This window comes from Myotis lucifugus, unplaced genomic scaffold (assembly GCF_000147115.1).
Source record: "Myotis lucifugus unplaced genomic scaffold, Myoluc2.0 scaffold_520, whole genome shotgun sequence".
NCBI classification, from domain to species: Eukaryota; Metazoa; Chordata; class Mammalia; order Chiroptera; family Vespertilionidae; genus Myotis; species Myotis lucifugus.
In genome coordinates, this window is record NW_005871568.1 from 202,423 (window position 1) to 229,579 (window position 27,157).

The following is a 27,157-nucleotide window of genomic DNA, read 5'->3' on the forward strand; positions in this document are numbered from 1 at the left end:
GGACGCAGCCCGTGTGTCCTGGCACAAGGGCTCCTCCGGTTTCCTGTGTTATCCAAGTCGTCACAGGCGTCGAGTTCTGGTGGGTGAAGGGCTGTGTGCCTGTGAGGTGGCATACGGGCACCCCTCAGCCTAGGGGACAGGCCTCCTGCGTCCCGGCCGGGCTCCTCCTACCAAGGAGGGCACCCAGGCAGTAATGTTTTCCAAAAAAGACAAATGCAGTGAAAGCTCAAGGCAGTTTATCCAAGAGTAGTTTGCAGCAGTTTGTTGTTGAGGAAGAGAATGGCGAGGCAGCTCGACCTTGACCGAGCCAGGAGCTGATGGGTCCCGGCAGCAGCTTGCCTGGGTCTGAGAGCACCCAAACTCTATTTGGCCATGGTATATTCAGAGTCAGGATTAAGGACCAAGGAGCCAACCTGGAGGGGCCAGAAACTCAACCCGGGCGTCTGGCTCAAGAGCCTGGAAGGTTCCTGTGACTGCTCGGTACATTCGGTCTCCAAGTCCAGTCCCACGCCCACTTTTGCTTCAGTTCCCAGTTTGGGGTTCCCCGTTCCCCAGTTCACCCATGAGAGGGTTCCCTGTGCGTATTCGCAGCTGAGGTGGGCTCTTCAGGGAGAGTTGGGCTCCGTTCAGGATCCTGTGGCGATGGGAGGGTCTCTTCCTAAGCCCATCCCAAGTCTGGTCCCTGGGGCGTCTGTCTTCAGCGCCTCTGGCTCTCTCCCCACCCCACCACACCTGTGTAGAGCAGCCTTGTCACAGTATTCCTAGAGCCAGCCATTCAAACAGTGGTAAGACAGGTACTTTCTTTCTTTTGTTTTTTAAAATATATTTTTATTGATTTCAAAGAGGAAGGGAGAGAGAGAGATAAAAACATCAGTGATGAGAAAGAACTGTAGATTGGCTGCCTCCTGCACACCCCCTGCTGGGGATCAAGCCTGCAACTGGGGCATGTGCCCTGACCGGAATCGAACCGTGACCTCCTGGTTCATAGGTCAACATTCAACCACTGAGCTACCCGGGCCAGGCAAGAACTACTTTCAAAAAAAACAACAACAACTAATCCAGTGAATTCTAATTCACTTGAGCGCTTATCTCTGGGGCCAGGTGTGCCCGGCCGTCTCTGGCAGCATCTCAGTGACCTGTCTTCTCTTGCAGCACTCCCTACAAAGTGAGACCTGTGGCCCTCAAGCAACTCTCTGGTAAGGCCCTGCTGTCATTTTAAATATTAAAAGAAAAAGAAGAGAGCTCCAGGCTACCCTGTGATGAATGTGTATTAGTTATGCATTAGCATCTGAAGCCGCATACTATTCCAGGATCTAAAGCCATTTATAACTGCAGAGAGAGGCTTCTACTCTGCCCATGACAGTTCCTCAGGGACACCCCGCCATTCTCTCCCCAGGGACTTAGCGGACACTGAGCGACAGTCCCCTCTTGTCCTCCTGAGATCCGTGCCTGCCCTGCCCATTTAGACTGTGGGCCACAGAGGTGGGCCATGGGCAGCCTGCAGCCTCAGGGTGTCTCAGCCAGTGGTGCTGTTTCACTAAAATCCCATTTCCTCCCGGAACCGTGCCACTCTCACTTATGTAGGCCGTATGCATAAGAAAACGGTCCTGTTGGAGTGTAGATCTTGATGAGCTTTGGAAAATGTATACACCCCTGTAACTACCCCAAAACCACGACACAGAACATTTACATCACCTGGCAAAGTTCTCAGGTGCCCCCTCCCATGAACCCCCTCGCTCTACTCCTGCTCTCTGTCAGCAACCTGCCTGCTTTCTGACACCGAAGATGAGATCTGTCTTTTCAAGAGTATCAGGTAAAAGAAATTACATAATACGTGTGCTCTTCTTGGCTCAACCTAATGTTTTTGAGACGTGCCCGTGTGTTGAGTGTGTCAGTAGTTCAGTCCTTTTTATAGGTGAATCGTGCCCCATGGTGGGAAGGACCACAGCTGGTTTATCTGGTCACGTGCTAAGGGGTCTCTGAGCTGTCTCTAGTTTGGGGCTTTATGAATAGGGCTGCTGTGAGTATATATGTAGGGATGTATATTTTCATTTCTTTTTTTTAAATATGTTTTTATTGATTTCAGAGAGGAAGGGAAAGGGAGAGAGAAAGGCAGAAACATCAATGATGAGAGATAATCATTGATTGGTTGTCTCCTGCACACCCCACACTGGGGATCGAGCCTGCAACCCAGGCATGTGCCCTCAACGGGAATCGAACTATGACCTCTTGGTTCATAAGTCGATGCTCAGTCACTGAGCCACACCGGCTGGGCTATATTTTCATGTCTATGGAATTGAATGAGATTTCTGGATCATATGGTTAAGTATATGTTTTGTTAGGGTTTGGCCTGTAAATTTTTAATAAGTCTTGAATTCAAGAAATGCGAGTCCTGCCGAAACCGGTTTGGCTCAGTGGATAGAGCGTCGGCCTGCGGACTGAAAGGTCCCAGGTTCGATTCCGGTCAAGGGCATGTACCTGGGTTGCGGACACATCCCCAGTGGGAGATGTGCAGGAGGCAGCTGATCGATGTTTCTCTCTCATCGATGTTTCTAACTCTCTATCCCTCTCCCTTCCTCTCTGTAAGAAATCAATAAAAATAAAAATAAAAATAAAAAAGAAAAGCGAGTCCAAGGGATTTCTCTTCTTTTTCAAAAACATGTTGCTTATTCTAGGTTCCTTTTATTTTCAAATAAATTTTAGAATCAGTCTGTCAATTGGTACCAAAAAAAAAGTCTACTGGGATTTTGATGGAAATTGTATTAAATATATAGAAAATTTGGAGAAGAATTACTGTCATAATGTTCAGCCTTCAGATTCATGCATATGAAATATCTCTCATTTAGGTTTCTTTTAATGTTTCTCTATAATGTGTTACTATAGTTGTCAGGGAAAAGTTCTTAAATACATTTTGATATATTTGTTACTAAGTATTTTCTATTGTCATGCTATTGTCAATAGATTTGTTGCATTTTTTCATTTCTAATTGTTTTTATTTTATAGAAATATAATTGCTATTGTTTATTGACCTCGCTAAACTATCACTTATTCAGTCCAATACCTTTTTGTAGATTTTCCAAGAGAGAATTGCTTCTTGCTTTTAAATCTAGATGCTTTTTGTTGCTTTTTCTTGCCTTATTGTACTAGCTAGGAGATCCAGTACAATATGTGAGAGTATAGATTCTTGCTTTGTTATCAATCATGGAATGTGTGGAGTCTTTCACCATCAATTATGATGTTAGCTGCAATTTTCTTTAGATATCCTTTATCAGGGGTTTTTCTTTCTATTCCTAATTTGTTCAGAGTTTTCATTATAAATTGGTGTTGAATTTTGTCAAATGCTTTTTCTGCCTCTGTTGAGAGGTTCATGTTTTATTTCTCCGTCCTGTTCATGGCGAATTTTACTGATTGATTCTAAATTGTTAAACTAATCTTGCATTCCTAGTACAAACTCTATTTGGCCATGGTATATTTTTTGCATTCAATTTGCAAATATTTTGTGAAGTTTAGGAGGGATATTGGTCCTAGCTTTGTTATTATATGTTCATCTAACCTCATAAAATGAGTTAGGAAGGCTTCCGGGGCCTCGATGTGATTTTTCTGGGAGGGTTTGTATAGAGTCGGCCTTGTTTCTATCTTAAGTGCTTGTAGAATCCTCAGTGAATCCATCTGTGCTTGGAGTTTCCTTGTGGGAAGGTTTTAAATTATGAGTTCGATTTCTTTTCTTTTTTTATAATTTTTATTTTTTTAATGTATTTTATTGATTTTTTTACAGAGAGGAAGGGAGAGGGATAGAGAGTTAGAAACATCGTTGAGAGAGAAACATCGATCAGCTGCCTCCTGCACACTCCCTACTGGGGATGTGCCCACAACCAAGGCACATGCCCTTGACTGGACTCGAACCTGGGACCCTTGAGTCCGCAGGCTGACGATCTATCCACTGAGCCAAAGCAGTTAGGGCATTAGTTTGATTTCTTAACTAGATTAGTAGATTAAGGGTTTGTACTTATTTGGGAATTCATTTGAAGAGGTGGTGTTCATTTCCTCTAAGAATTTATTGGCATGATGTAGTTTGAAATATGTCCTTGTGATCCTTTTTATGTCCATAGGATGATAGCGAAATCCTCAGTTTCATCCAAGATATTAGTAATTTATAGCATCTCCCTTTTTTAGTTAATCAATCCAACTAGAGATTTATACTAGGTTTTATTGATTTTTTATAAAGACCCAGCTTTGAGTTTCATTGGCTTCCTCTGTTTGTCTCCTATTTCATTGATTTCTCCTCTTTAGCTCCAGGTCTAATTTGCTCTTCTTTTTCTATCTAATAAAGGTGGAAGCTTAGATCATTGATTTTAAATCTTTCTCCTTTTTTATAATGATTAAAAGCTAGGGAGTTCCCTCTACACATACTTTAGCTATATCTCATACATTTTGGTTTGTTGTGTTTTCAATTTTATTCAGCTCAAAATATTTTCTAATTTACCTTGTGGTTCCTTCTCTGGTCCATGTGTTATTTAGGAGTATATTATGTAATTTTCAAATACTTGGATATTTTCCAACTATCTTTCTGCTGTTGATTTCTATTAATTCTATTCTGATCCAAAGTAAACCCTGTGTAACTTCAGTCTTTTTTAAATTTATTGAGATAAATGGTGTACCTTGGTGACTGTTCCAGGTACTCCTGAAAAGAATGTATATTCTGCTGTTCTTGGGTGGAATAATCTAGAAATGTCAATTAGGTCAAGTTAGTTGATAGTGTAGTTCAAGGTTCTTATACCTTTACTATTTTTTTGTCTACTTGTTCTACTGATTGATGAAAGATGAGATTGAAATACCCACTATATTGTGGATACATTTATTTCTTCTCTCAGTTCTCTTAGTTTTGGCTTCATACCGTTTCAATTTCTGTTATTAGGTACGTACTTATTTAGGATTGTTGTGTCTTCTTGATGTATCTACCTCTTTATCCATATGAAATCGTCCCTTTATCCTTGGGACTATTTTTTGCTTTAAAGTCTTCTTTATCTCCTATTAATATAGCCACTGCAGCTTTCTTATGCGCAATGCTCATGGTTATATTCGTTTCCATCTTATTACTTTTAATATATCTGTGTCCTTATATTTGAAGTGGATTTCTTACAGGCAGCTTTTATCAATACTGGCAATTTCAGTTTTCAAGTGGCATTTTTAAACCATTCACATTATATGTGATTATGGATATGGTTGGATTTAAATCTACTACCTTGATACTCATTTTCTACTTGTCTCATTCAATCCTTCTTGACATTTTTTCTATCTTTTCCTACATCTTTTGCATAGAGAGCATTTTTTAATTCCATTTTTTCTCCACTCTCGGTTTATGCTCTTTGCTTCTTTATTGAATTTCTTTGAGGTTGCTCTTGGTTTCACAACATGTATCATCAACTTATCACAGTCTTTAAATCATATTATTACACCCCTTCTCAGCAGTGTCAGCATCTCACAACTGTGCTTTTGCTTCTCCCACCTCATTCTTTGTGCTATTTGTCATTCATTTCACTTCTATTTCCACGGGGAAACTCTTAATACACTGTTACCCTTTTTTGCTTTCTGTAGTCAGTGATGTTTTTTCTTCATTCCTTTGCATAGATCCGTGTTTGCATTTTTTGTTATATTGTTGATTGGACTTTGTTTCTCTCCTTAAAGAGCGTGGGCCCTGTCGGGCAGGCAGTTAAGTGACGCGCACGTCTGTCTGGTGCCTTTGAGACCGGTTTTAAGGTTTGCTAGGACGGTTGCAGAGGACCCTGGCTCCAGGCACAGTTCAGTCCTACTGCTAAGGCGTGGTCCCTCTGCGGTCCTCGCTGACTCCTGGCTGGCCACCGAGCCTTCTCCACTCTGGCTATTTGGAGCTCAGACATTTGGATATGAGGTGGAGGGATGCTGGGGGCAGATCACGTGGGACCTGAAGGACCATGCAGAGGCCACTGCATTAGGAGGAGGGGGCAAGTGGAGGTGTTGAGGAGTGGTCAGATTCTGGCATGTTCTGAAGGAGGAGTCAGGTGATTTCCTGAGTGGAAGTGGGATAGGAACAGAAGAGGTCAAAGAAGCCTCCAGCCGAAACGGTTTGACTCAGTGGATAGAGTGTCGGTCTGCGTACTGAAAGGTCCCGGGTTCGATTCCGGTCAAGGGCGTGTACCTGGGTTGCGGGCACATTCCCAGTAGGAGATGTGCAGGAGGCAGCTGATCGATGTTTCTCTCTCATCGATGTTTCTAACTCTCTATCTCTCTCCCTTCCTCTCTGTAAAAAATCAATAAAATATATTTTAAAAAAAGAAGAAGAAGAAGAAGCCTCCAGGGTCCAGCCTGAGCCATGAAAGGGTGGAATGGCACCCCTCCCCCATAGGACGGGAGCTGAGGTGCGCAGGTACAGGGAGGAGAGAGGAGCTCAGTTTTGGATGCATTGGGTGTGGTTTGGCTGTTGGACATCAGTGTTGAGTTAGATTCCTCGAGAGGAGCCTAGAGCTCCCCCTCAGATAGGGATGTGACATGGGGGAGTGACATGTTTGTAGCCATGGGCGAGATGAGCTCCCCAAAGCAGGAGGGACTAAGGATTGAGCCCTGAGACTCATGGACAGAATTCCAGGAGAAGGAAGAAGGACATTGGCAACTTGACGCCATCCAGACACAGGACCAGGGACAAGGAAGCCCTGAGTGAGGGGTGGATGCAACAGAGATGAGCTTGGGGAAGGAAGTCCATGCTCAGAGAGTCACATGACTGCCAGTGGAGGCAGAATATGGGGGATTCTGTGTAACTTAGGAGCCCAACTAGCACCAATGAGAGATGGAGTAGAGGCTCCTTCAGGGAAAGAACTTGACAAAAGCCAGAGCCAGTGTGGGTAGAACTGGCTGTCTTGAGATCCGAGCTCTGCCTCCCACAGGACTTGGGGTGAAGGGCTGGGTTTTCACGTCCTCATAGGGTGCCCAGCAGGTGGCTGAGTGAGGAGGGGGACAGTGGACTGGGAATTTCAGTCCCTCCCAAACCTGGGATCTTAGGAGCCACCGAGGTTTGACAACAAACTGCACTGCAGAGCACAAAGAGCCATATTAATATCTCAGCGGCATGAGGTTTTGAGTGAAGGACAATAAAGAGCCTTTCTTCTCAAGGTGCCAAGATGAGTCCCGCCTGCCTGTGGCTTCCTCTCTGCTTCCGCCCAGGACAGTCCTCCTGGCGACAGAGGGAGCTGAGGCACCCCCTTACCGGGGGTGGGACAGTCTGTTCTCCAGTGTCATCTGTGCAGTTGCTCAAAGGGATCCCAGAGCCACGAGTGGCAGCTGCCTCGGGGGTGACCCTCTCACTGACTCCCCCTAACGGGCTTTCCTTCCTTCTTTGTCTCAATCCCTGTGTCCTCCAAGGGCTTCCTGGGATCACCTCCAAATACACTACCGGCACCCAGCTCCTGTCTCCAGTCAGCTTTTGAGGGACCCAACCTAAGGGCCGGGGGTTGGGGGTGGGCTGGGAGGATAAGAACAAAGGGCCATCCCTCTGCCCTCCTCACTTGTCAGTGGGTGAAATGGAAAGCCCCTAACCCCACTGCGCTTCCATTTCCCCACAGAATGGGAACTGGGATACACGCCTCCGTGGTTCCTAAGAGGATGAAGGCAGTAATTTATGCAGAATGCTTAGCACAGTGCCTGCCCCTCGGGAAGTGCTCCGTAAATGGGGGCTCTCTCTTTAAATGGCCTAGAGGGCATGTTTGAACGGCTAGCCGTTCTGTCTCTCCGGACCTGCTGGGTCTTAATAGAACCGGAATGCCTCCCACAGCTAAAACCACACTTGTCCCGCTGGCTCCATTCTCACTTGCACGTGAAGATAATGCTTGAAATTTGAGCACACACATGTTGTTTGTGAGAAATAATACAGCTTCTTAATAACGTTTTCTATTTTTAGTGCAATTTCATTGCAAACAGCTTTATAATCACAGCCTTAGTCATTCTGATTTGCATTATTTTTTAAACAACAAGAGCGCAGTGTATAAGATGAGCACGAACCACTCTCCCGCGACGCCTGGAGGGCTGGCTCACTCCACCTCTGCTTCCTGCAGCTTTGTGGGCTTGTGGTCCGTGCCCCGCTGGGGTGGCCTTGTAGACAAAGACAGCATCATTGTCACAGCGTGGGTGGCCAGCAGGAACACCGGATCCATGTGTCATGAATGTAGAACCCAGTGTAGTAAAGACGGTGACCTCTGGCCAGCGCTGCAAGCACCTCAAGGGAGCAAACGTTCCCAGGGCTCCCTGCCTCCAGGCCTTTCCGGGACCAGGCAGAACCCACACACGTCCGCGTCCCATGTAACTGCGGTGAGACACACAGACGGGAAATGCCAGGTTGATGGGCTCCAATAAAAGTACATATGCCTGGCCTGGCCAGTGTGGCTCAGTGGTTGAGCATTGACCTATGAACCAGGAGGTCACGGTTTGATTCCCGGTCAGGGCACATGCCCCAGTTGCTGGCTCAGTCTTCAGTAGGGGGCAACCGATCAATTATTCTCTCTCGTCATTGATGTTTCTATCTCTCTCCCTATCCCTTCCTCTCTGAAATCAATAAAAAATATATTTAAAATATATAATATTTTTACATGTACACACGTGGGTAAGTGGGCCCCCCACCAAGACAAAAGGCATTCCCGTCACCCCAGAAAAGTTCCTGGTGCCACTCTTCTAGACAGCCTGCTCACACCACCACCACAGGTTCCTTCCTCCTCCTCCTGATTGCGTGAGTTTCACCCTCTGTGAGCGGGTTCCTCCTCTCAGCCTCAGGTTTCTAAGATCCGGGCATTCGCTTATTAACGTCTGTGTTGCTGAGTAGTCCGCCATCGTGTGAACATCCATAGCTGTTTCTTAAACTCTCCTGCTGATGGACGTTGGGGTAATTTCCAGCTTGGGGTTAAGCTACCTAAGCATTGCACGAGTCTGATTGCAGACATGTCCGTTATCTTGGGTGACACCTGGGAGGGATGCTGCTGGTTCCATGACAGTGTGTCTAACTTAATAAGAAACTGCCACACCGTCTCCCCGAGGGACGCACCGTCCCACACTCCCGCCAGCAGCGTGTGGGTGATCGAGTCGTCCCACAGCCAGCCCGGCTCCAGGCGTGCTCGGTGGTTTTCACTTGAGACGTTCAAGTAGGCATGGAGAAATACTGCATTATGGCCTCAGTGTGCATTTCTTTGGGTAACAGTGGTTGTTCGGCATGATTTTAAGGTGCTTATTGGCTACTCGAATATCCCACTTTGGGAAGTGTCTGTTCTAAGTATTTGGCTCATTGTTTAAAGTGGCTTGGATTGTCTTTTTATCACTGGTTTGTAGGAAATTCTGTATATTTTGGATATATTTCATTGGTCAGATATATGTTTGGCAAATGGGTTTCTCAGTTTGTGATGTACCTTGTTCATTTTCTTAATGAGGACATTTGCTGGCGTTTTTAATTTGATGAAGTCTAATTTAACAAGTTTCTCTTTTGTTTTGTATTTTCTGTGTCTTCTCCAAGAGCCCCTTTTCTACCCTAGGGTCATGAAGATCAATTTTTAGGAGATTTAGACTTATAGCTGCTATATTGTCATCTATGATTCATTTTAAGTTAATTTTAAAAAATATATTATTGATTTCAGAGAGGAAGGGAGAGGGAAAGAGAGATAGAAACATCAATGATGAGAGAGGATCATTGATCGGCTGCCTCCTGCACACCCCACACTGGGGATTGAGCTCGCAACCTAAACATGTGCGCTGACCTGAAATCAAACCATGATCTCCTAGGTCGACGCTCAACCACTGAGCCATGCCGCTGGGCCATTTTAAGTTAATTTTATGTGTGGTGTGAGGTAGGGGTTGACAGTCTTTTTTTTTTCTGACATATCCAGTTGTTACAACTCCACTTATTAAAAAGACTTTCCTTTCCCACTGACACCTTTGTTGAAAATTATGTCTCTCTATGTGAGGGTCTTTGTGGACTCTGAACTATTTGTCTGTGCTGACACCACTCCCACACTGGCTTCGTCACCAGGGCTTGTAATCAGGTAGTTTTCCACCTTTGTGCTTCCTTTTCAGTTGCTTTGGTTATATGGGCCCTTTTCCCTACAAAGTTTAGAATAAATTGACAAGTTAATTCTTAATTCTAAAATGACTTTGATTGGGCCCAGCCTGGCGTGGCTCAGTGGTTGAGCGTTGACCTATGAATTAGGAGGTCACGGTTCGATTCCCAGTCCGGGCACATGCCCAGGTTGCAGGCTCAATCCCCAGTGTGGGGTGTGCAGGAGGCAACCAAGCAATGATTCTCTCTCATCATTGATGTTTCTATCTCTCTCACTCTCTGAAATCAATGAAAATATATTTTAAAATAAAATAAAATGACTTTGATTGGGATTGCATTCGATACATTGCTATAATTTAATTAATTTGGGAATAACAACATCTGAACAACACGGAGTCTTCCGATCCATGAACATGATACGTCCCTCCACTCAGCCAAGTTCTGCAGCTTTCAGGACGGGAGTCTTGCATACCTTTTGTTAAATCTATTCCTCGGCATTTTCTGTTTTCTGGTGTTATTGTTAATAGGCTCTTAATTTAACTTCCCATTTGTTTGCTGCTAGTTTATAAAAAATATAACAGATTTTTATATGTTGGCCTGGTGCCTTCTGACATTCATTCACTAGTTCTGGTGCTTATTTTATAGATTCTGAGGGTTTTCCATAGAGACGATGGTATCTTCTGATAATGAGGACAGTTTTACTTCTTGCATCCCAACCTTTTTTATTTCTGTTCCTTGCCTTGAACTAGTTGAACCTCCAGTATCGTTAAAGGAAAATGAAAGGGAGCAGTCATCCTTGCCACCCCCTTGGACATGCTTACAATCGAGGCATGAAAGGCTCGACCTGCTGATTTCAATGTCTGTGTCATTTTCGGGTTTGTTTTTAAGTTTATCTTGCTGCAGCCTCTACAATCGTGTGCAACACGGTAAAGTCCACAGATGGAGTAAGACCTTTGGTCTGCAAAAAAGGCTCAGTCTTTTTATAGGTTTTAGCAGAAGTCCTGTCATTGGCACCATAATAGTTTATTGGATCAGAGTTTACCCTGACAGAATTCTTCCTGAAACTAGTCTCGTGGGGCCATTGGACGCACTGTCAGAACCCAGACATGATGAACTAGAGTTCACCCCCTTTGACTTCACCACAATTAAACTTTCCCACGGGGTGCCTTATCGCACTGGTTATCAGGGAGCGGACAAAGTCCGGCCAGCAGGCACCGTCAGCTGCTCGTTCTCAAGCTCAAATTCATCGGAGGGCATTCTCCAGAGAATGTCGTCCCCTCGTCCTTCTCCCTCGAAGTTGACTTCATGGCACATGGGCGGAGGGGCTAGTTCAGAGGCAGGGGGGCGGGGGGGGGGGACGTGTGCGTGTGGAAGACCTTTCCAGGGTCAGAGTGCCACTGCCCCACCTTTGCAGCCCTAAATGGGAACGTGACTTGGCCGTGTTGTGATTTGGCCTTGTCTCTAGATCACGCAGCCACTTAGGGTGATTAGGAGAATTAAATGATCAACGTATGCAAATCACTAGGAACAGTGCCTGGAACATAAAACCCCAATAAAGATTGTGTGGTTGTCGCAGTCTGAACAGCAGTAAAGGAAAATGTGCTGTCCCAGAGGCCGCGCCCCTTCCAGGCATTCTTCCGCTGGCACACAGCCTGCGGAGGAGAGGAGGGCACGGGGAGCATCGCACCCAGACTTTTGAAATCCAACTGAAACTGGGCAGAGCATGAAGGTCCCCTCTCCAGCGAGGAGCAGCCCAGACAGGTGCGAAACATCCTCCAAATTTCCCAATCTGCTCATCGGGGTCCTTCCGTCTGCTTTGCTTTCTTCGTTACATCAGAACAACTGACAGTGTCTAGTTATCTGGGACATCTGAACCTTTGGCTGCTGATAAACATGAGTGACTTCTTGGTAGGACAGACCCTGGAAAGGGCTCCTGTGCCTTTAAGAAGCGAGGGGAGGTCACTGTTGACCATATAACTTTATTGTGTTCCTGGGTTATAAAGGAACAGTCCTCATTCCGCACATCTAGTTTATGGCGTTCATAAACAGTGAGTTGCCAATGACTGCACCCTGGGCCAGGACATCCTCCACCGGCCGGCGGGGCCAGGAGAGCAGGCATGGAACAGGTGAGTGCACCCCTCTTGTTTCCCTGGAAGAGGGAGTGACACCCCAAGAAGGAGTGGAGAGAGGCAAACGGGGAGTCCCCCTCCCGGCCCTTCCTAGGCAGAGCCCTGGAAAGAACAGAAATACTGCACCCCCCAATCAGGGCTTTCGGGGAGCCTGTCCTTTCGGAGCCAAGCATTGTGGGTTGTTTTCTGTCATGCAAAGTAAGGTGAGGGTTTGCAGTGTCTTGTTTTGAAGGCCTTGGGAGAGTATCTGTTACGTACATGCTTCCTGGAGGATGCTCAGCGGCACACGCCATTGCTCGGGGTGAGACTGATCAGGCGAAACAGCTCGGCTCCGCACATCCTATTAACATGGATGGGCCACAGCTGCCCTCATAGCACGAGAGATGGGGCCAGTGGGGAACCTCAAGGCACCTCACACATGCCCTCAGGTCTTGTTCATCGCACCACTGGGGACTCACAGGCGTGGGGTTCAAATGCCCGTGCTGACATCTGAGCGTCTTCCCTCAGTGCGCAGGTTAGGGGCCAGCAGATAGCTAGGGCCAAGTTTGCGTTTTATTGCCCAGGGAGGCACCCCAACCCGCTCAGGTGTGCGGAGGACGGAAAGAATGATGGCCGTTGTTATTGTTCTGTTCAGCACGAGATGAAGCGATATGCTAGGCAGCGGCTGGGCGACGGAGTGAGTGCATCATGGTAAACGAATGTTTAGAGCAGGAATTGTAGGTTGTGTGGTCCTGTGGCTCAGTTAAAGCAGATTCTCATGTCATTCTGTGCTGGGGAGACTCGGGCTTCTATGAAACAGTAAACAATTCCTGGAAGGGGTGGGGGAGGCAGAGGCAGGTTCCTTGAACTCTCCACTGCAGCTCAAGGCGGAGTTAGGGCCCAGCCTCGGGGCATCGGGAAATGCAGGCTCCGTAGACTCTGCCCTGGGCACTGAGAGCAGCTGCGTAAACACCGCGGGGAGGCGGCCCATCCTGCCACCCTGCCACCCCACGGACTCTGTCCTGCCCGTGAACCCCGAGAGGCAACTCCACAGTCCTCTCCCGGGGTTAGGTAGTCCAGTCCCCTTGGGTCTGTTCCAAGGGTCAGGTCATGAGGCCACTGAGTGCAGATTCATGGCCGGAAGCTGGGCTGTTTGGGCAGCACCCTAAAAACTGGACCCAGCCTCGGCCAGCCTCTACGATGGCCCTGGACCTAAATGGGAGTCTTGTCTCACAGGAGATGCTCCACCAGCCCCAGGATTTCCCCATCGGTGCCTGTCACCTGGGTAGCCAGCCAGACAAGCGCCCAGCATCTAATGTAGGTCAGTCCAGGTGTGACCAGGTAAACAGCAGCCCAGACTTGAAGAGGCCGATGATGAACCTACGGAAACCTCTACCCTTTGATGGTCCGAATGTTTTGCCTTTAAAGCCATCGGTGCTGAGGAGCCTATCACAGTGAGCTTGCAGCAGTGCCCTTGCAGCTGCTGTAGGCCCAGGCACCAGGACACTCTAGATCAGTGGTTCTCAACCTTGGCTGCACATTAGAATCACCTGGGAATCTTTTTAAAATCCTGATTTCTGGGCCTCATCCTCCGGAAATTCTGTTTCTTTGTTATGGGGTGGGGCCACAACATTAGTAACAAAGAAACAGAATTTCCGGAGGATGAGGCCCAGAAATCAGGATTTTAAAAAGATTCCCAGGTGATTCTAATGTGCAGCCAAGGTTGAGAACCACTGCTCTAGATAATAGGCCAGCTGTGCTCGAGGAGCAGTTTCCTCCGGAGAACATGCAAGTGGCACGTGATCCTTTGAGCATTGCAGGATTTTAATTGCAACTCATCCTGGTGGTTGAGTGTAGCGATAGTTCAGTCCTTTTTCTTGCTGAGTTGGGTTCCATCTGTACGCATCACCCGTAGTCCGTGCTGCTCTCCCGTCTCTCAGAATCTCATTTCCATTCTCCCGATTTCCTCAAAAAGTCCAGGTCCAGAGGAACCCCCACAGACCCAGTCATGTGCACCCCGAATTGCTGGTTATCCTTAAAGCTGTTGAGAAATTCTCAAAGCAACATTACTTGAATGGGCATTCATTTTTAAATGTATGCCATGCAGCAGCAGCGGAGAGAGAGGGGGCGGGGAGTCCTACATACTGTCGGGTTTTTTTTCTGATGGAGTGTGGTTTGGCCTCAATGATTGGGAATAACTAACCTTTGTGATTGAAAACTGCTGTCGCCCCTAAGTCCAGGCGTGTGGGGCTCTCAGGGCTCCAGGGGCACATTCCAGACATTGCAGGCAGGGTTCTGGAGGTGGTGCCCCCGGACTCAGCCTGTCACCCCCAGGGAACAGGAACTCACCAGGGAAGTCACTGGAGGCAAGAAAGGGCTGTCAGTGACCCCTAGTGATGTAATGCCTGTGGCTGTCGGGAACCCCCAATGCTATCATGATAACACCTGTGGCTGACAGCACACTCAGTGATGTCATAACAACAACAATAACAAGAGCTCATACAAGCAGCGCTCACTGCGGGTCCTGTCCAGAGTCCTTTACACAAATTAAATCACAGTTTGTTTGTTTGTAAGTGCTGGAATCCACTGGGAGGAAGCGGTGGCGGCTGCAGGAATTGCAATGAGCCAGGTGGGAGGGAGGCCTCGTTTCCTGATCTGGGCTCAGGGTATGGAATTTGGGGGGCCTGGGGCTGGAAATTACATTTAGGCATGAAAATCCCACAATGCTCAAAGGATCACACCGCAAAAGTCCAAAGGAAAATCCCTCCTTAACTCTTTTCTTCCATTCTCTCTATAAAATGTTTTATTAAACTTTTTATGTTAAAATAATTCAAGATTCACACAGTTGTAAAAAAAAAAAAAATTGCAGACAGAGCCCATGTAGCCTTTACTCGTTTTTCCACCAGGGTCACATCTTTGCAAGCTACAGTGAGATACCACAGCCGGGCTGACACCGATGCAGGCCAGACACGGAATGCTCCACCCCACAGTCCCTCACGCCACCCTCTTACGGCCACACCAAGCTCCTTCCATTCCCCACCAGCTCCTTATCCCCTGGCAATCCCCGATGTGTTCTCGATTTCTATCATCTTGTCGTTTCCAGAGTGTTCTGGGAATGCAGTCATTCAGGAGGTAACTTTGCCACTGGCTTCCTTCGCTCAGCAGCATTCTCTGGAAATTCGTGCAGGTGGTTGTGTGTCGCGATCGTTCAGTCCGTTTTATTGCTGAGTTGTGTTTCAGGGTGGACTACAGTCTGTTTATCTGTTCTCCCACTGAAGGGCCTGTGGGTTGTCCCCAGTCTCGGGGCTATTACAAATAAGGCTGTTGGGAACATCATGTGCGGGCCTTTGTGTGAATATAAAATTTCATTTCTCTGCTTTGGGGTCCAATTGCTAAGTCATACGGGAGTTGCAACTTTAGAATTTTTAAGAAGCTGCCAAACCATCTCCCAGAGCGGCTGTACCATTTACATTCCCGCCAGCAATGTGTGTGATCCACGTCTCCACCAGCATTTGGGGTTGTCACTGTTTTTTATTTTAGCCTTTTTGATAAATGCGCAGTGAATCTCTCTGTGGTTTGGGTTCGCATTTCCTGGTGGTTAAAGACGCTCAGTATCCTTTCCTGTCCTTATTCTCCGTCCGTATATGCTCTGCAGTGAAGTGTCTGCCAGTGTCTCTTGCCCGTTTTCAAATCGGGTCCTTTGGTTTTTACTGCTGAGTTTTGATAGTTATGTTCATAACCTAAATTCAAGTCTTTGTCAGATGTGTGGTTTGCAAATATTTTCTCTGAGACTGGAGCTTGTGTCTTCACCGTCTTAACATGATCTTTCTCAGAACAAAAGTTTCTATGATGATGAAATCCAGTTTATCCATTTTTCCTTGTATGGACTGTGGTTTTGGTGTTGAATCTAAGAATTCCCTGCATAGCCCAAGATCCTGAAGATTTTCTCCTATTTTTTTTCTAAAATGTTCAAGTTTTATATTTTTTATCTGTGGTCCATTTTGCATTAATTTTTAGATAAACTGTGTTGAGGGTTAGATCGAGGCTCATTTTTCTGCCGGTGAGTGTTCAATTGCTTCAGCACCGCCTGTTGAAAAGACTCTTTCCTCCATTAAACTTTTTATCCTATATAATAAAAGCCTAATATGCTAAGTGTCCGGTCATCTTGTTGGCTGTTCAACCAGTCAAAGCGTAATATGCTAATGATATGCTAAAGCTGCTCAACCGCTCGCTATGATGTGCACTGACCATCACGGGACAGTCAACCGGTCGACTAGTCGCTATGACGTGCACTGACCACCAGGGGGCAGATGCTCTGACCGGTAGGTTAGCTAGCTGCTGGGGTCCAGCCGATAGGGACTGAGCGAGAAGGGCTGGACACGCCCTGGAGCACTTCAACGGTCCCTCCCCAGCTGGCCAACCTCCGGCGTCTCTCCCCGGCCCTGATCATATACTAGTGGGGTCCTTCAGCCTGGCCTGCACACTCTCGAAATCTGGGACTCCTCGAGGGATGTCAAAGAGCCAGTTTCAGCCTGATCCCGCAGGCCAGGCCAAGGGACCCTACTGGTGCATGAATTCGTGCCCCAGGCCTCTCGTTTTAGCATAATTAAAGATGCACACAGTAAGAAAAAATACGAACACAGCCCATGTAACCTTTACTGTTTTCCCACAATGATCACATCTTTGCAAGCTACAGTGAGATACCACAATCGAGCTGTTGACATTGACACAGTCCAGACACAGTATGTCCCAACCCACAGGGTCCCTCACACTCCCCTCTTAGAGCCACACCCAAGTCCCTTCCATTGTGACACCCATCAAAATCAATTGTGCATATTTGTGTGGATATGATTCTGGGTTATCTGTTCTGCTCCATTGACCTCTGTGCCTGTCCCTCAGTATCTTTCCCAATACGTATTACACCGTCTTGATTATTGTAGCTGTATATTAGGTCCTAAAATTAGATTGGCAATTCCTCTCGTTTTATCTCCTTTTTCTAAATTGTTTTAGCTATTCTAGTTCCTTTTTATTTCCATATAAATGTTAGAAAATCTTGTCTATTTCTACAAAAATAAAATCCTGCTGAGGTTTTGATAGAAATTGTGTTAAACCTGTCTGTCAATTTGGGGAGAATTGACATCTTTACTATGTTGAAGCTTCCAGGTAGGTCTCATTTATTTATATCTTCTGTGATTTCTTTCCTGGATATTTTGTGGTTTCCAGCATACATCTTCTGCATATGCTTTGTTATACTTGCACCTAAGGTTCTTGAAGTGTTCGTAAGTGGCCTTGTGGTTTCATTTCAGTGTGTATGTGGTCATTGGTCATATATGTAAATACAACTGATTGCGTGTGTATATCTTGTATCCTGTGACCTTGCTGAACTCACTTGTTAGTCCTAAGAGGGTTTTTTATAGATCCCGTGGAATTTTCTATGTAGACAATTATGTCATCAGCAAACAGGGACGGTTATATTTCTTCCTCTCTGATATGCATGCCTTTTACTTCCTTGTCTTGCCTTGTTGCGCCAGCTGGCACTGCCAGCACTGTGCTGAGCGAGAGCAGTGAGAGACATCCTTGCTTTGTCACAACCTCAGGAAAAAGCATTCGGTCTTTCGCCATTAAGTATGGTGTTAGCTATAGGTTTCTTGCAGATTTTTTTTATCAACTTGAAGAAGTTCCCCTCTTTTTCTGTTTTCCTGAGGGTTTTATCATGAACAGATGTTGAATTTCTTCAAGTGCTTTTTATGAATTGATAGGATCGTATAATTTTTTCTTCTTTAGCCTGTTAATATAGTTGATTACATTGATTTTTTAAAATATTAAACCAGGCTTGCATCCCTGAAATAAACTCTGCTTGATCTCGATGTATAATTGTTTTTATATATTGCTGAATTCTATTTGCTAGTTAAAGGGCTTTTACATTGGTATTCATGAAGGATATTGGTCTGTATTATCTTTTTTGGTTGTCTTTGTCTGGATTTGGTATCAAGTTAATACTAGCTTCATAAAATGAATCCGGACGTGTTCCCTCCTTTTCTGTTTTCTGGAAGAGTTCCCTCCTTTTCTGTTTTCTGGAAGAAGTTGTTTAGATTTGTCTTAATTCTTCTTCAAATGTTTGGTGAAATTCTCGGTTTCAATTAGAAATTTAAATTCCTCAATAGTGACTGGCTGTTCAGATTACCTGTTTCATGTTGGATGAGTGTGGTGGTTCATGCTTTTCTAGGAATTGGTCCATTGCCACCTGAGGTGTCAAATGTGTGCATATGAAGTTGTTTGTAGTGTTCCCTCCTAATCCTTCTGATGCCTGGAGGGTCTGGAGTGATCTTTCCTTTCTTGTTCTGATTTTGGTGATCTATGTCTTCTCTGTGTGTCTCTGTCCGTCTTCCTCAAAGTTGGTCAGTTTACTGATATTTTTAAATAACCAGCTCTTCCGTTCATTGATGTTCTACACTGTTTTTCCGGTTTCCATCTAATCGATTTCTGCTCTTTATTATTTCCTTCCTTCCTTCTGCTATTGTTGTGGATTTATTTTGCTTTGCTTTTTTTGGAGACTTTTCCTCTCTTCTAATGTAAGCATTGGGTGCTATAAATGTCCTCTCCGCATTGCCCTCGCTATGTCTCACAGCTACCTTTCGCTGTGCTGTATTTTCATTTTCATTTGGTTTGATGCCTTTTTAAATTTCTCCAGAGACTTCCTCTTTGGTCCATGGGTTGCTTAGATGTGTGCTGTTTGGTTTCCAAGTGTTTAGAGGCTTCCCCGCTATATTTCTGTTCCTGGTTTCTAGCTTGATTCTCTTGTGGCCAGAGAACATACGCTCTGTGGTGTTCGTTCTTTTACGTTTGTTGAGGTTTTCCTTACGGTCCAGGATGTGGTCTATCTTGGTAGGCACCTGAAAAGAACGCATGTCCCACTACTGTTAGGTGGAGCCGTCTATAAATGTCAATTGTTTGATGGCCTTCTAAATTTATCTCAAGACTTTGAGATCATTAACTCTTGGAGGTTATGTGAGTGATATATTACTTTTGCCAAAGATTTCAGGATAAGTGATCGGCAGTCCTGCTGATTCACCAAGGAGGCCTGTGAAGCCTTCGCACTGGTGGTTCCCATCGATGGAGCCGCCAATTTTGTCCCCTGGTGGGTGTGAGCCCCCCAGAAGTGTAGGGCCTTGGATCGGGCAGCAGCTCAACACACAGCTCTATGAAAGTTTCCTGGTTGACATTTTCACTCTTATAGTTTCCAGAAACATAACAAAACGTCATTTTTCTTCTTCGCATCAAGACATAGAATACTTACACCAGAGGGAACCTTTGGTCTCTTGGTCTACCCTTTCATTAGGTTAATTTAGATTGATTAGTTTTTTTAATTTTTTAAATGAAATAAACATGCATATTACCTAAATGTATAAGATACAGAGAAGCAAAAATAAGAAAATAAAATTTACATAAAGTCTTACAACCAAAAAATAACTATCATTATTATTTCAAACTGTATCCTCCCAATGTCTCCAAATATGGGATCATACTGTTTTACAATCCTTTTTTTTTTTGCTTTAACAATAGACATGAACATTTTCCAAGATATTATTTCTAATAACAGAATAGGATCCCAGAGTATGGATGTGTCATCATTTATTTAATGTCCATTCGATAGACATATAGGCGGTTACAGCTTTCACCATGTGAAATAGCACTGGCAGCCAGCTCTGTGCACAGACATGAGTATTTGATAGACATACAGGCGGTTACAGCTTTCACCATGTGAAATAGCACTGGCGGCCAGCTCTGTGCACAGACATGAGTATTTCCTAGAAATGGAGACACTAGGTCAGAGCATCTGAGCATTTCCAGCTTCGGAACCCCATTGCCCAATTGGATTATTGGGATGTTTTTTAGGTTTTTTTAGAGAAGAAGGGAGAGGGAGAGGCAGAGAGAAACATCCATGATGAGAGAGAATCATGGATCGGCTGCCTCCTGCACGCCCCCTACCGGGGATCAAGCCCGCAACCCCGGCATGTGCCCTGACTAGGAATCAAACCGTGACCTCCTGGTTCATAGGTTGGAGCTCAACCACTGAGCCATGCCAGCCGGGCGATTATTGGGATTTTTTGTTTGCTTGGCAGGATTCTTTTGATTTTAGTGAAGGGTTAGGCGCAGAGTCTCACTAAGCCTTGCGTAGGCTCTCAGTGTTTAGGGGCGTGAACTGATGGGCAGCTGCAGCCAAGAAGCGATCGCTCCCCGTCCACGAGCATAGACTGCTGGGAGAGACAGGTCTGTGGGCATCTACACCTTCCCGCGAGGTACCCAGCATGGGCCAGGCAGGAAACAGGAAACCAGGCAGGTCAAGTTCAGCCTGGGCCTGGGCCTTGTAATCCAGCCGCCCAGCCTGTTTTGCGTGCCAGGCAACAAAGGGACAGGTTTCGCCTGCTTCCGCTCTCGGGACCTGCCCCAGAAGAGAACACCGTGTTTTGCACTTGAAATATGCCTTGAACCCGCTCTGTCATGGTAATTGCCCTCATAAAAATGAACCAGGGAACTCTGTGAAAACATCCCCTAGTCAGAGACCCAGTCCCGCCTGCTTTTATAGCCGGTTCCTGGGATGGGAGGGCCCCTCTGCTGAGAGGCATTAAAAGGCAGGTTAGTAGCCTGGAGCAGTCCAGGGGGAAAGAGCATTTGGAGGTGGACAGAGAGGTCCTGGGGTGCTAACGGGTGTCAAACCTTCCATCCAGGTAAGGCGGACAGCTCCTCGCCGCGGCATCGGTGCCAGGTGCCCAGAGCAGGTGTGTCAGGCCCGCACCCCTTTCCTTTTTCCATCTGTCTTTCTTTTTCGCTCTGCAGAGAAAGAAGAGTTAATCCAGAGCGTGCTGACCCAGGTGGCAGAGCAGTTCTCAAGGTACAGACTTCAGAGCCGTGTCCTCCGGAGCCGTGTGCGTGTTCTCGGCGGCGGGGGGAGCCCGGCTCGGCCGCAGACTCCTGCCTGGAGGAGCTGCCTTCACAGAGCAGCGACTTCTGTACTCAGCCCATGGGGTGGGGTCCAGGAAACACTTACAGCAAAGACCTTATGACCCAGACCGTGTGAGGTGGGCGCTGTTAGAATGAGGGCCCGTATTGCCGAGATTTTTCTTGACGGGCTCTACTGGGACTCGGAGTTCCGGCTACAAGCACTGAGACCATTTTTAACATGGGCCTTCTGCCCTAGCTGGTTGCTCAGTGGATAGAGCATCAGCCTGTGGACTGAAGGGTCCTGGGTTGATTCTGGTCAAGGGCACATGCCCGGGTTGTGGGCTCGATCCCCAGTAGGGGGCGTGCAGGAGGCAGCTGATCAATGATTCTTTCTCATCATTGATGTTTCTCTCTCTCTCTCTCCTTCTCCCTTCCTTTCTGAAATCAGTAATAAAAATATTACCGACTGTTTCATTCTGGGATGTCCTCCCGTTCTGGTCACTGTGGTATCTCACCACCCAGGGGAGTTCAAATGGGGAGAGGCCATATGGGTGGTAGTCTCTTTTTTTTTTAATATATTTTTATTGATTTCAGAGAGGGAGAGAGAGAAACATCAATAATGAGAATCATCGATCTGCTGCCTCCTGCATTCCCCCTGCTGGGGATCGAGCCCGAAACCTGGGCCTGTGCCCCGACCAGACCAGGAATCGAACCAGTGACCTTCTGGTTCATAGATCCACGCTCAACCACTCAGCCACTCTGGCTGGGCTGGGTGGTACTTTCTTGAAGCCCAAGAATTGTCTTATTGACTGGGTTGGAGCCTGGAGAGGGCACTCAGTGCCCTGAAGTGGTGTGTGCCCGGGAGAGAGGGGGCATCCAGCTGAGAGCAGAGCGCCCCTCGGGGCACGGGCGCACTCCCATGCATGGAAGGAAACATCCCCACTGGCAGGAAGCCGCTGTGGTCCCACTTGGGAAATACACCTCCAGAGAGTCTGAGAGCGTCTCTCTTTCCTCCCCTGCACCCCCGACAGTGCTACTTCCTTAAAAGCAACTCCTGGCATCTTTGTGCCCCCCCCCCCACCTGCCCACTCGCACACCTCCCCCTGCCCGTGATCCAGCAGCTGTTTGCTGAGCCCATTTTAACTCTGAGAAACGTATGGCTTATGGCTTTTTTTTTCATTCCTAGAGCATTTAAAATCAACGAACTCAAAGCTGAAGTCGCAAATCACTTGGCAGTGCTAGAGAAACGCGTGGAATGTGAGTGCAGCTTCGGTTTTCCTTTCGCTTATGTGTCCTTTGACCTCTGTTTAACTTGACCTCATAAACCAGGGGAGGGAGGTCCAGGGAAGCGTGGGGCCTTTTCTCTGTGAAATGCCTAAATGTTATGTTAGCAAAGGTTAGAGCAGTGACTAACCCGCGAGTTTTAAAAGTAACAAGTACAGCCCTAACCGGTTTGGCTCAGTGGATAGAGCGTCGGCCTGCGGACTGAAGGGTCCCAGGCTTCATTCTGGTCAAGAGCATGTACCTTGGTTGCAGGCACATCCCCAGTGGGGAGTGTGCAGGAGGCAGCTGATCAATGTTTCTTTTTAAAAAAAATAATAATAATTTTATTGATTTTTTACAGAGAGGAAGGGAGAGGGATACAGAGTTAGAAACATCAATGAGAGAGAAACATCGATCAGCTGCCTCCTGCACACCCCCTACTGGGGATGTGCCCGCAACCAAGGTACATGCCCTTGACTGGAATCGAACCTGGGACCCTTGAGTCCGCAGGCTGACGCTCTATCCACTGAGCCAAACCGGTTAGGGCTGATCGATGTTTCTAACTCTCTATCCCTCTCCCTTCCTTTCTGTAAAAAAAATCAATAAAATATATTTTTAAAAATTAAATAAAAAATAAAAGTAACGAGTACACAGTCACGTGTTGCCATGCCCGCGGAGCACAGGGTGAGATCAGGAAGCCTGGAGCATGCCTCTCTGGACAGGAGCTTCTGTGAATACCTTGTGGGTCTCCTCCAAGTAAAGGAGGTCACGCGGACCCACACTCTGTGGTGTCACAGTTTGGGGGGCGTGTGTCCACTGCCGTTAGCTCTCAGATCCCTGTCACCGCAAGGAAAGCAGGAACCCTGCTGGTGAGCAAGGAGGGTGGTTCCCGTCTTGAGCCGGTGGCCACAGGGCTAGAATTCTGGAGGAAAGCAGCCTCAAGTCGCGCGGTCTGTGTGTCCTCCTCGGTGAGTAAGGAGCTGTGCTGGAGCCCCACTCGCCCCGTCCAACTCCCAACACGAAGGAAGGCTCTAGGTCAATGTCAAGGCAAAGGGCAGGGATTCAAGGCACCTTATCTATTCACCTCGAGGATGACTAAGCAAACCCCAACCTGAAGCCAGCGGGTTGCGGCGTCCCGGACACCGCCTGGCTGATTCATACTGGCGGGACTCGGCTGGATGGCACCTTTCATTACCTTGCGTGAATTGCTTGGGTGTTTTGGGGAAAGGAAATTGAGGAGCACGTAAAAGCCAATTCGCCTGAGTCACGTGAAACGTGATTCGCACAGTCGTACTTCTCCAAGGGCGATGACACGTTTGAAATCCTTTTCACCGTGGGAGCTTCAGAGCGGTTTTATTTTTCCCCTTTGAAGAGCCACAAAGAGATGAGTGATTTGCTCAAATGCGCTCAGCAAATTAGAAAAGTAAATAAGCCTGGGACCAGCACCAGGCTCCTGGCGGGGCTGCTCTCGCCGCCTGCCGCCTGCCTGCCCTTCTGTGACATGTCACCTTCCTCCACTCCTGGCCGGGCGCCCACAGGGGGTCCTGAGAACGTAGGTTAGGAAGCAGGCTGCCGGCAGCCACCGGTTGTGGCTGCGTTGAACAGAAAAGGGGTTCTCTCTTTCTTTTCTTTCAAATTCTCATATGAAGATATTTTTAGAGAAAGTGGAAGGGAGGGAGGGAGGCGGAGAGAGAGAAACATTGATGTGAGAGAGACATATCGGTTGGTTGCCTCCTGCATGCACCGTGCCCTGACCGGGCCGGGGATTGAACCTGCAATCCAGGTTCATGCCCTTGACCAAGGATCAAACCCGAGATCCTGCAGTCTTCGGGCCAACGCTGTAACCACTGATCCACACCAGCCAGGAGAAAAGGGGCTTTTTCAAAAGGATAAAAGGATTTTGGGGAGCTCCCATGGTCACCAGGAGGGCCCAGGAATAGGGCTGGGCTCTGCAGCAAGAAGGGTGCCCGGAATCCCAGCATAGCTGACTCCGTGAGGATGCTGAGCTGCGTGTCAGAACGGCATAAGTATGGTACCTGCCCCATGGGCACTGCTGCAGACATCAGGCTGCTTCTCCAAGTACCGGCTACAGGTTCAAATTCTGGACAGAGGGGGACCATGTGCCCACACCCTTGCTGCAAGAGAGGCCAGACAACGTGCATTGGTCTCCTGTGGCTGCCGTGACAAAGTACCACAAACTGGGAGGCTTAAACCACAAAAAGAGAATCCTCCCACAGTTCCGGAGGCCAGAGTCCAAAACCAAGGCGTCTTCAGGGTCGGTTCCTCCTAGAGGCTGAGGAAGAATCTGTTCCAGGACTCTTCTGGCTTCCGGTGGCTGCCAGCCAGCCTTGGCTTGTGGCCACATCACTCCAAACTATCTTCACAGGGCCTCTCCCCCGTGTCTCGGTGGCTCACGTCCCCTCTGCCTGTCTCTTACACAGACACCTGTCTTTGGATTTAAGACCCACCCTAATCCAAGATGACCTCACCTGGAGGACTCTGCCAAGAACCTTTTTCTAAATAAGGTCCCATTCACATGTCCCAGGATTTAGGATGTGAGCACATCGTTGGGATGTGAGCCACTGCAGTGAGCATTTGGCATTTCCAAACATGGGAAGGGGTTCAGCCAAAGAACACAGAACATGAACGTTCACTGCTGAGTCCCCGTCTACATTGACGGAGGAGAAAGCCGGTCACCACCGGGCGTGCCAATGTCCAGGGCAGCGGTGCCGCCTGCTCGGCCTCCTGCCCTCCAGCTCCTCCCACTTCCTCCTGCCCTCGCCCATCTCCCCCTCCCCACACAGAAGCCAGCTCCAGCGCCCACCGCCCACCACCACTTGCAAACAGGCAAGTCGAAGAGGCCATGAAGGAATTTTGAAAACCCCTGCAGAGATCTATGTTGACCTCAACTTGGGTGGCTTCCAGCGTCTGGCCGTTGAGACGATGATCAGGCCAAGAAGAGTTTTTATTTTGCCTTCAAGTGCCATGTGAATGAAGGACCATTAAAGGACGCAGCCCATAGGACCTTCTTCCCTGGCCTGTCTGAGGCCCAGAATTCTCCAGAACCGGCTTGCTCGTTGGCAGGAAGGCATCTCTCTGCAGGGCCCTTGGGTAAACCACAGAAACCCTGCAAATTCACATGACGGCCTGTAAGAGGCATCACGCCTCCGCCCTCCGAGCTCAGGCTCGCTGCCTAGGTCGAAATTACTGGTGTTTTTACTGGCTGTGCTAATTTCTAGCACCAAGACCCAGGGTGCAGGAACGGGATGGAGGAAGCCACCCTCTCAGGAGTAGGGAGGGAGATGGGAAATGGTCTAAGAATTGTGGGTTTGGCAGTGGGCCCCCACAGCCACACTTGGGAGCCTCTGCTCCCACCAGCCCCCGGCTTCCCCATCTCCTGGCTGCCCGCCTCCCATCAGGAACGTGGCCATGACTCAGAAGGGCTCTCGACCTCCTTGAACTTCACCTGGCTTTGGACTGGCCCTCTCCTGGTGCTGCTGGCTGCCACCTTCCCAGCCTCCAGCAGCCTCTGCACCAGCACAGAGTGGCAGGGACGTTGTGCCTGCGCCAATCCCCAGGGGGTATGCGTTCCACAGAGCCTCCGGAGACAGCAGTGCCTCACCCCAAGGACGGGGAAGGGGAGGCCTTTGAGGAGAGGGGTCCTGCAGCTGGACCTCCCGTGCAGATCACTTGGGGAAAAGGTCATCCCGCTACTCAGAAGGGCAATCCTGACCCAGCCATCTGCCAGACAAGCTGGCCTGGGCCGCTGGACTGGAAAGGCTGCCAGGAACTGACTGCCACCGCTCCACTGGGCCCAGGCCAGGTATAGACTCACACACACACACACACACACACACACACGCACACGCACATGCACACATGCACACATGCACATATAAAGACACTGAGACATACCCACATGCACTCACATGCATAACCCCCCACCCGCATGCACATACTTGTAAACACAGAGACACGTATAAACATGCACAGACACACACCCATCCACGCACCATGGTCACGTGCACACACACTTTCTCTGGTCATCGTGAGCTGTTTTCTGCTTCTGGAACTCGAGCAGGCGGCCAGCCAGCACCGGCCATCTGTAGGCAACATTACATTGTTTGACTTGTTTTCAATGGAATTTCCTGCTTTTTTTTTTCACCTTCCAAACATATTCTTCTGAATCAAATGTAAATTTCCCCATTTCCTTAATTCACTTTAAGAGCTTTTCTCCCTTTTCATGTGAAATGTTTGCCTTCCTCAAGGAGTCTGGGGTCCCTCTCCACTTAGAGATTATTTTGTAAACACAGGACACCCAGGTCCTCGCTCACTTCCTGGTCAGCGATGAAGCATCGCAAGGGTTTCACTTCCTTCCTTGTTTACTGGCCACTGGCCGCTGTGCAGGGGGGTCCCTGTGCCAGGGTCCCTGAGGATGGGCGCAGGGCAGCCTGTGCCCAGGGCCTGGACTAAAACCTACCCACAGGGAGAGCCGGCCCCGAGGGTCATGCCAACAATCGAGGAGACTCGAAGCTGAAACCAACCTTGCTTTTCTCCTTGTCAGTCGGGAAATGTGCTTTATGTGAATTCTTTACCAAAGTCCTTGGAGGAAGTGTTGAAACGGCTCACATGGCTTTAAACAGCTTTAACCAGCTCTGCAGCTGAAGGGATACACACACACACACACACACTCTCACACACACACACACACACACACACACACACACACACACACACGGGCTTCCACAAGCTCTGGGAGGGGCCAGCGTGGAGCAGAGCT

General features: G+C 47.8%; 1 protein-coding gene across 5 annotated transcripts in view; it reads left to right on the forward strand.

Moving 5' to 3' along the window:
* The window catches only part of PDE9A (phosphodiesterase 9A), an 85,795-nt gene that overhangs the window by 30,235 nt on the left and 28,403 nt on the right, over window positions 1–27,157 (forward strand). For 2 of the 5 annotated variants that reach the window (XM_014446256.2, XM_023745146.1), the window contains 3 exons: window positions 1,153–1,196; window positions 21,010–21,064; window positions 22,301–22,371. In XM_014446256.2, coding sequence (XP_014301742.1) covers window positions 1,153–1,196; window positions 21,010–21,064; window positions 22,301–22,371 — 170 coding nt within the window. Of the gene's footprint in view, window positions 1–1,152; window positions 1,197–12,171; window positions 12,190–20,769; window positions 20,809–20,834; window positions 20,901–21,009; window positions 21,065–22,300; window positions 22,372–27,157 lie in introns of those variants that run through there. The other 3 variants (XM_023745148.1, XM_023745149.1, XM_014446257.2) reach the window with 3 other exon arrangements.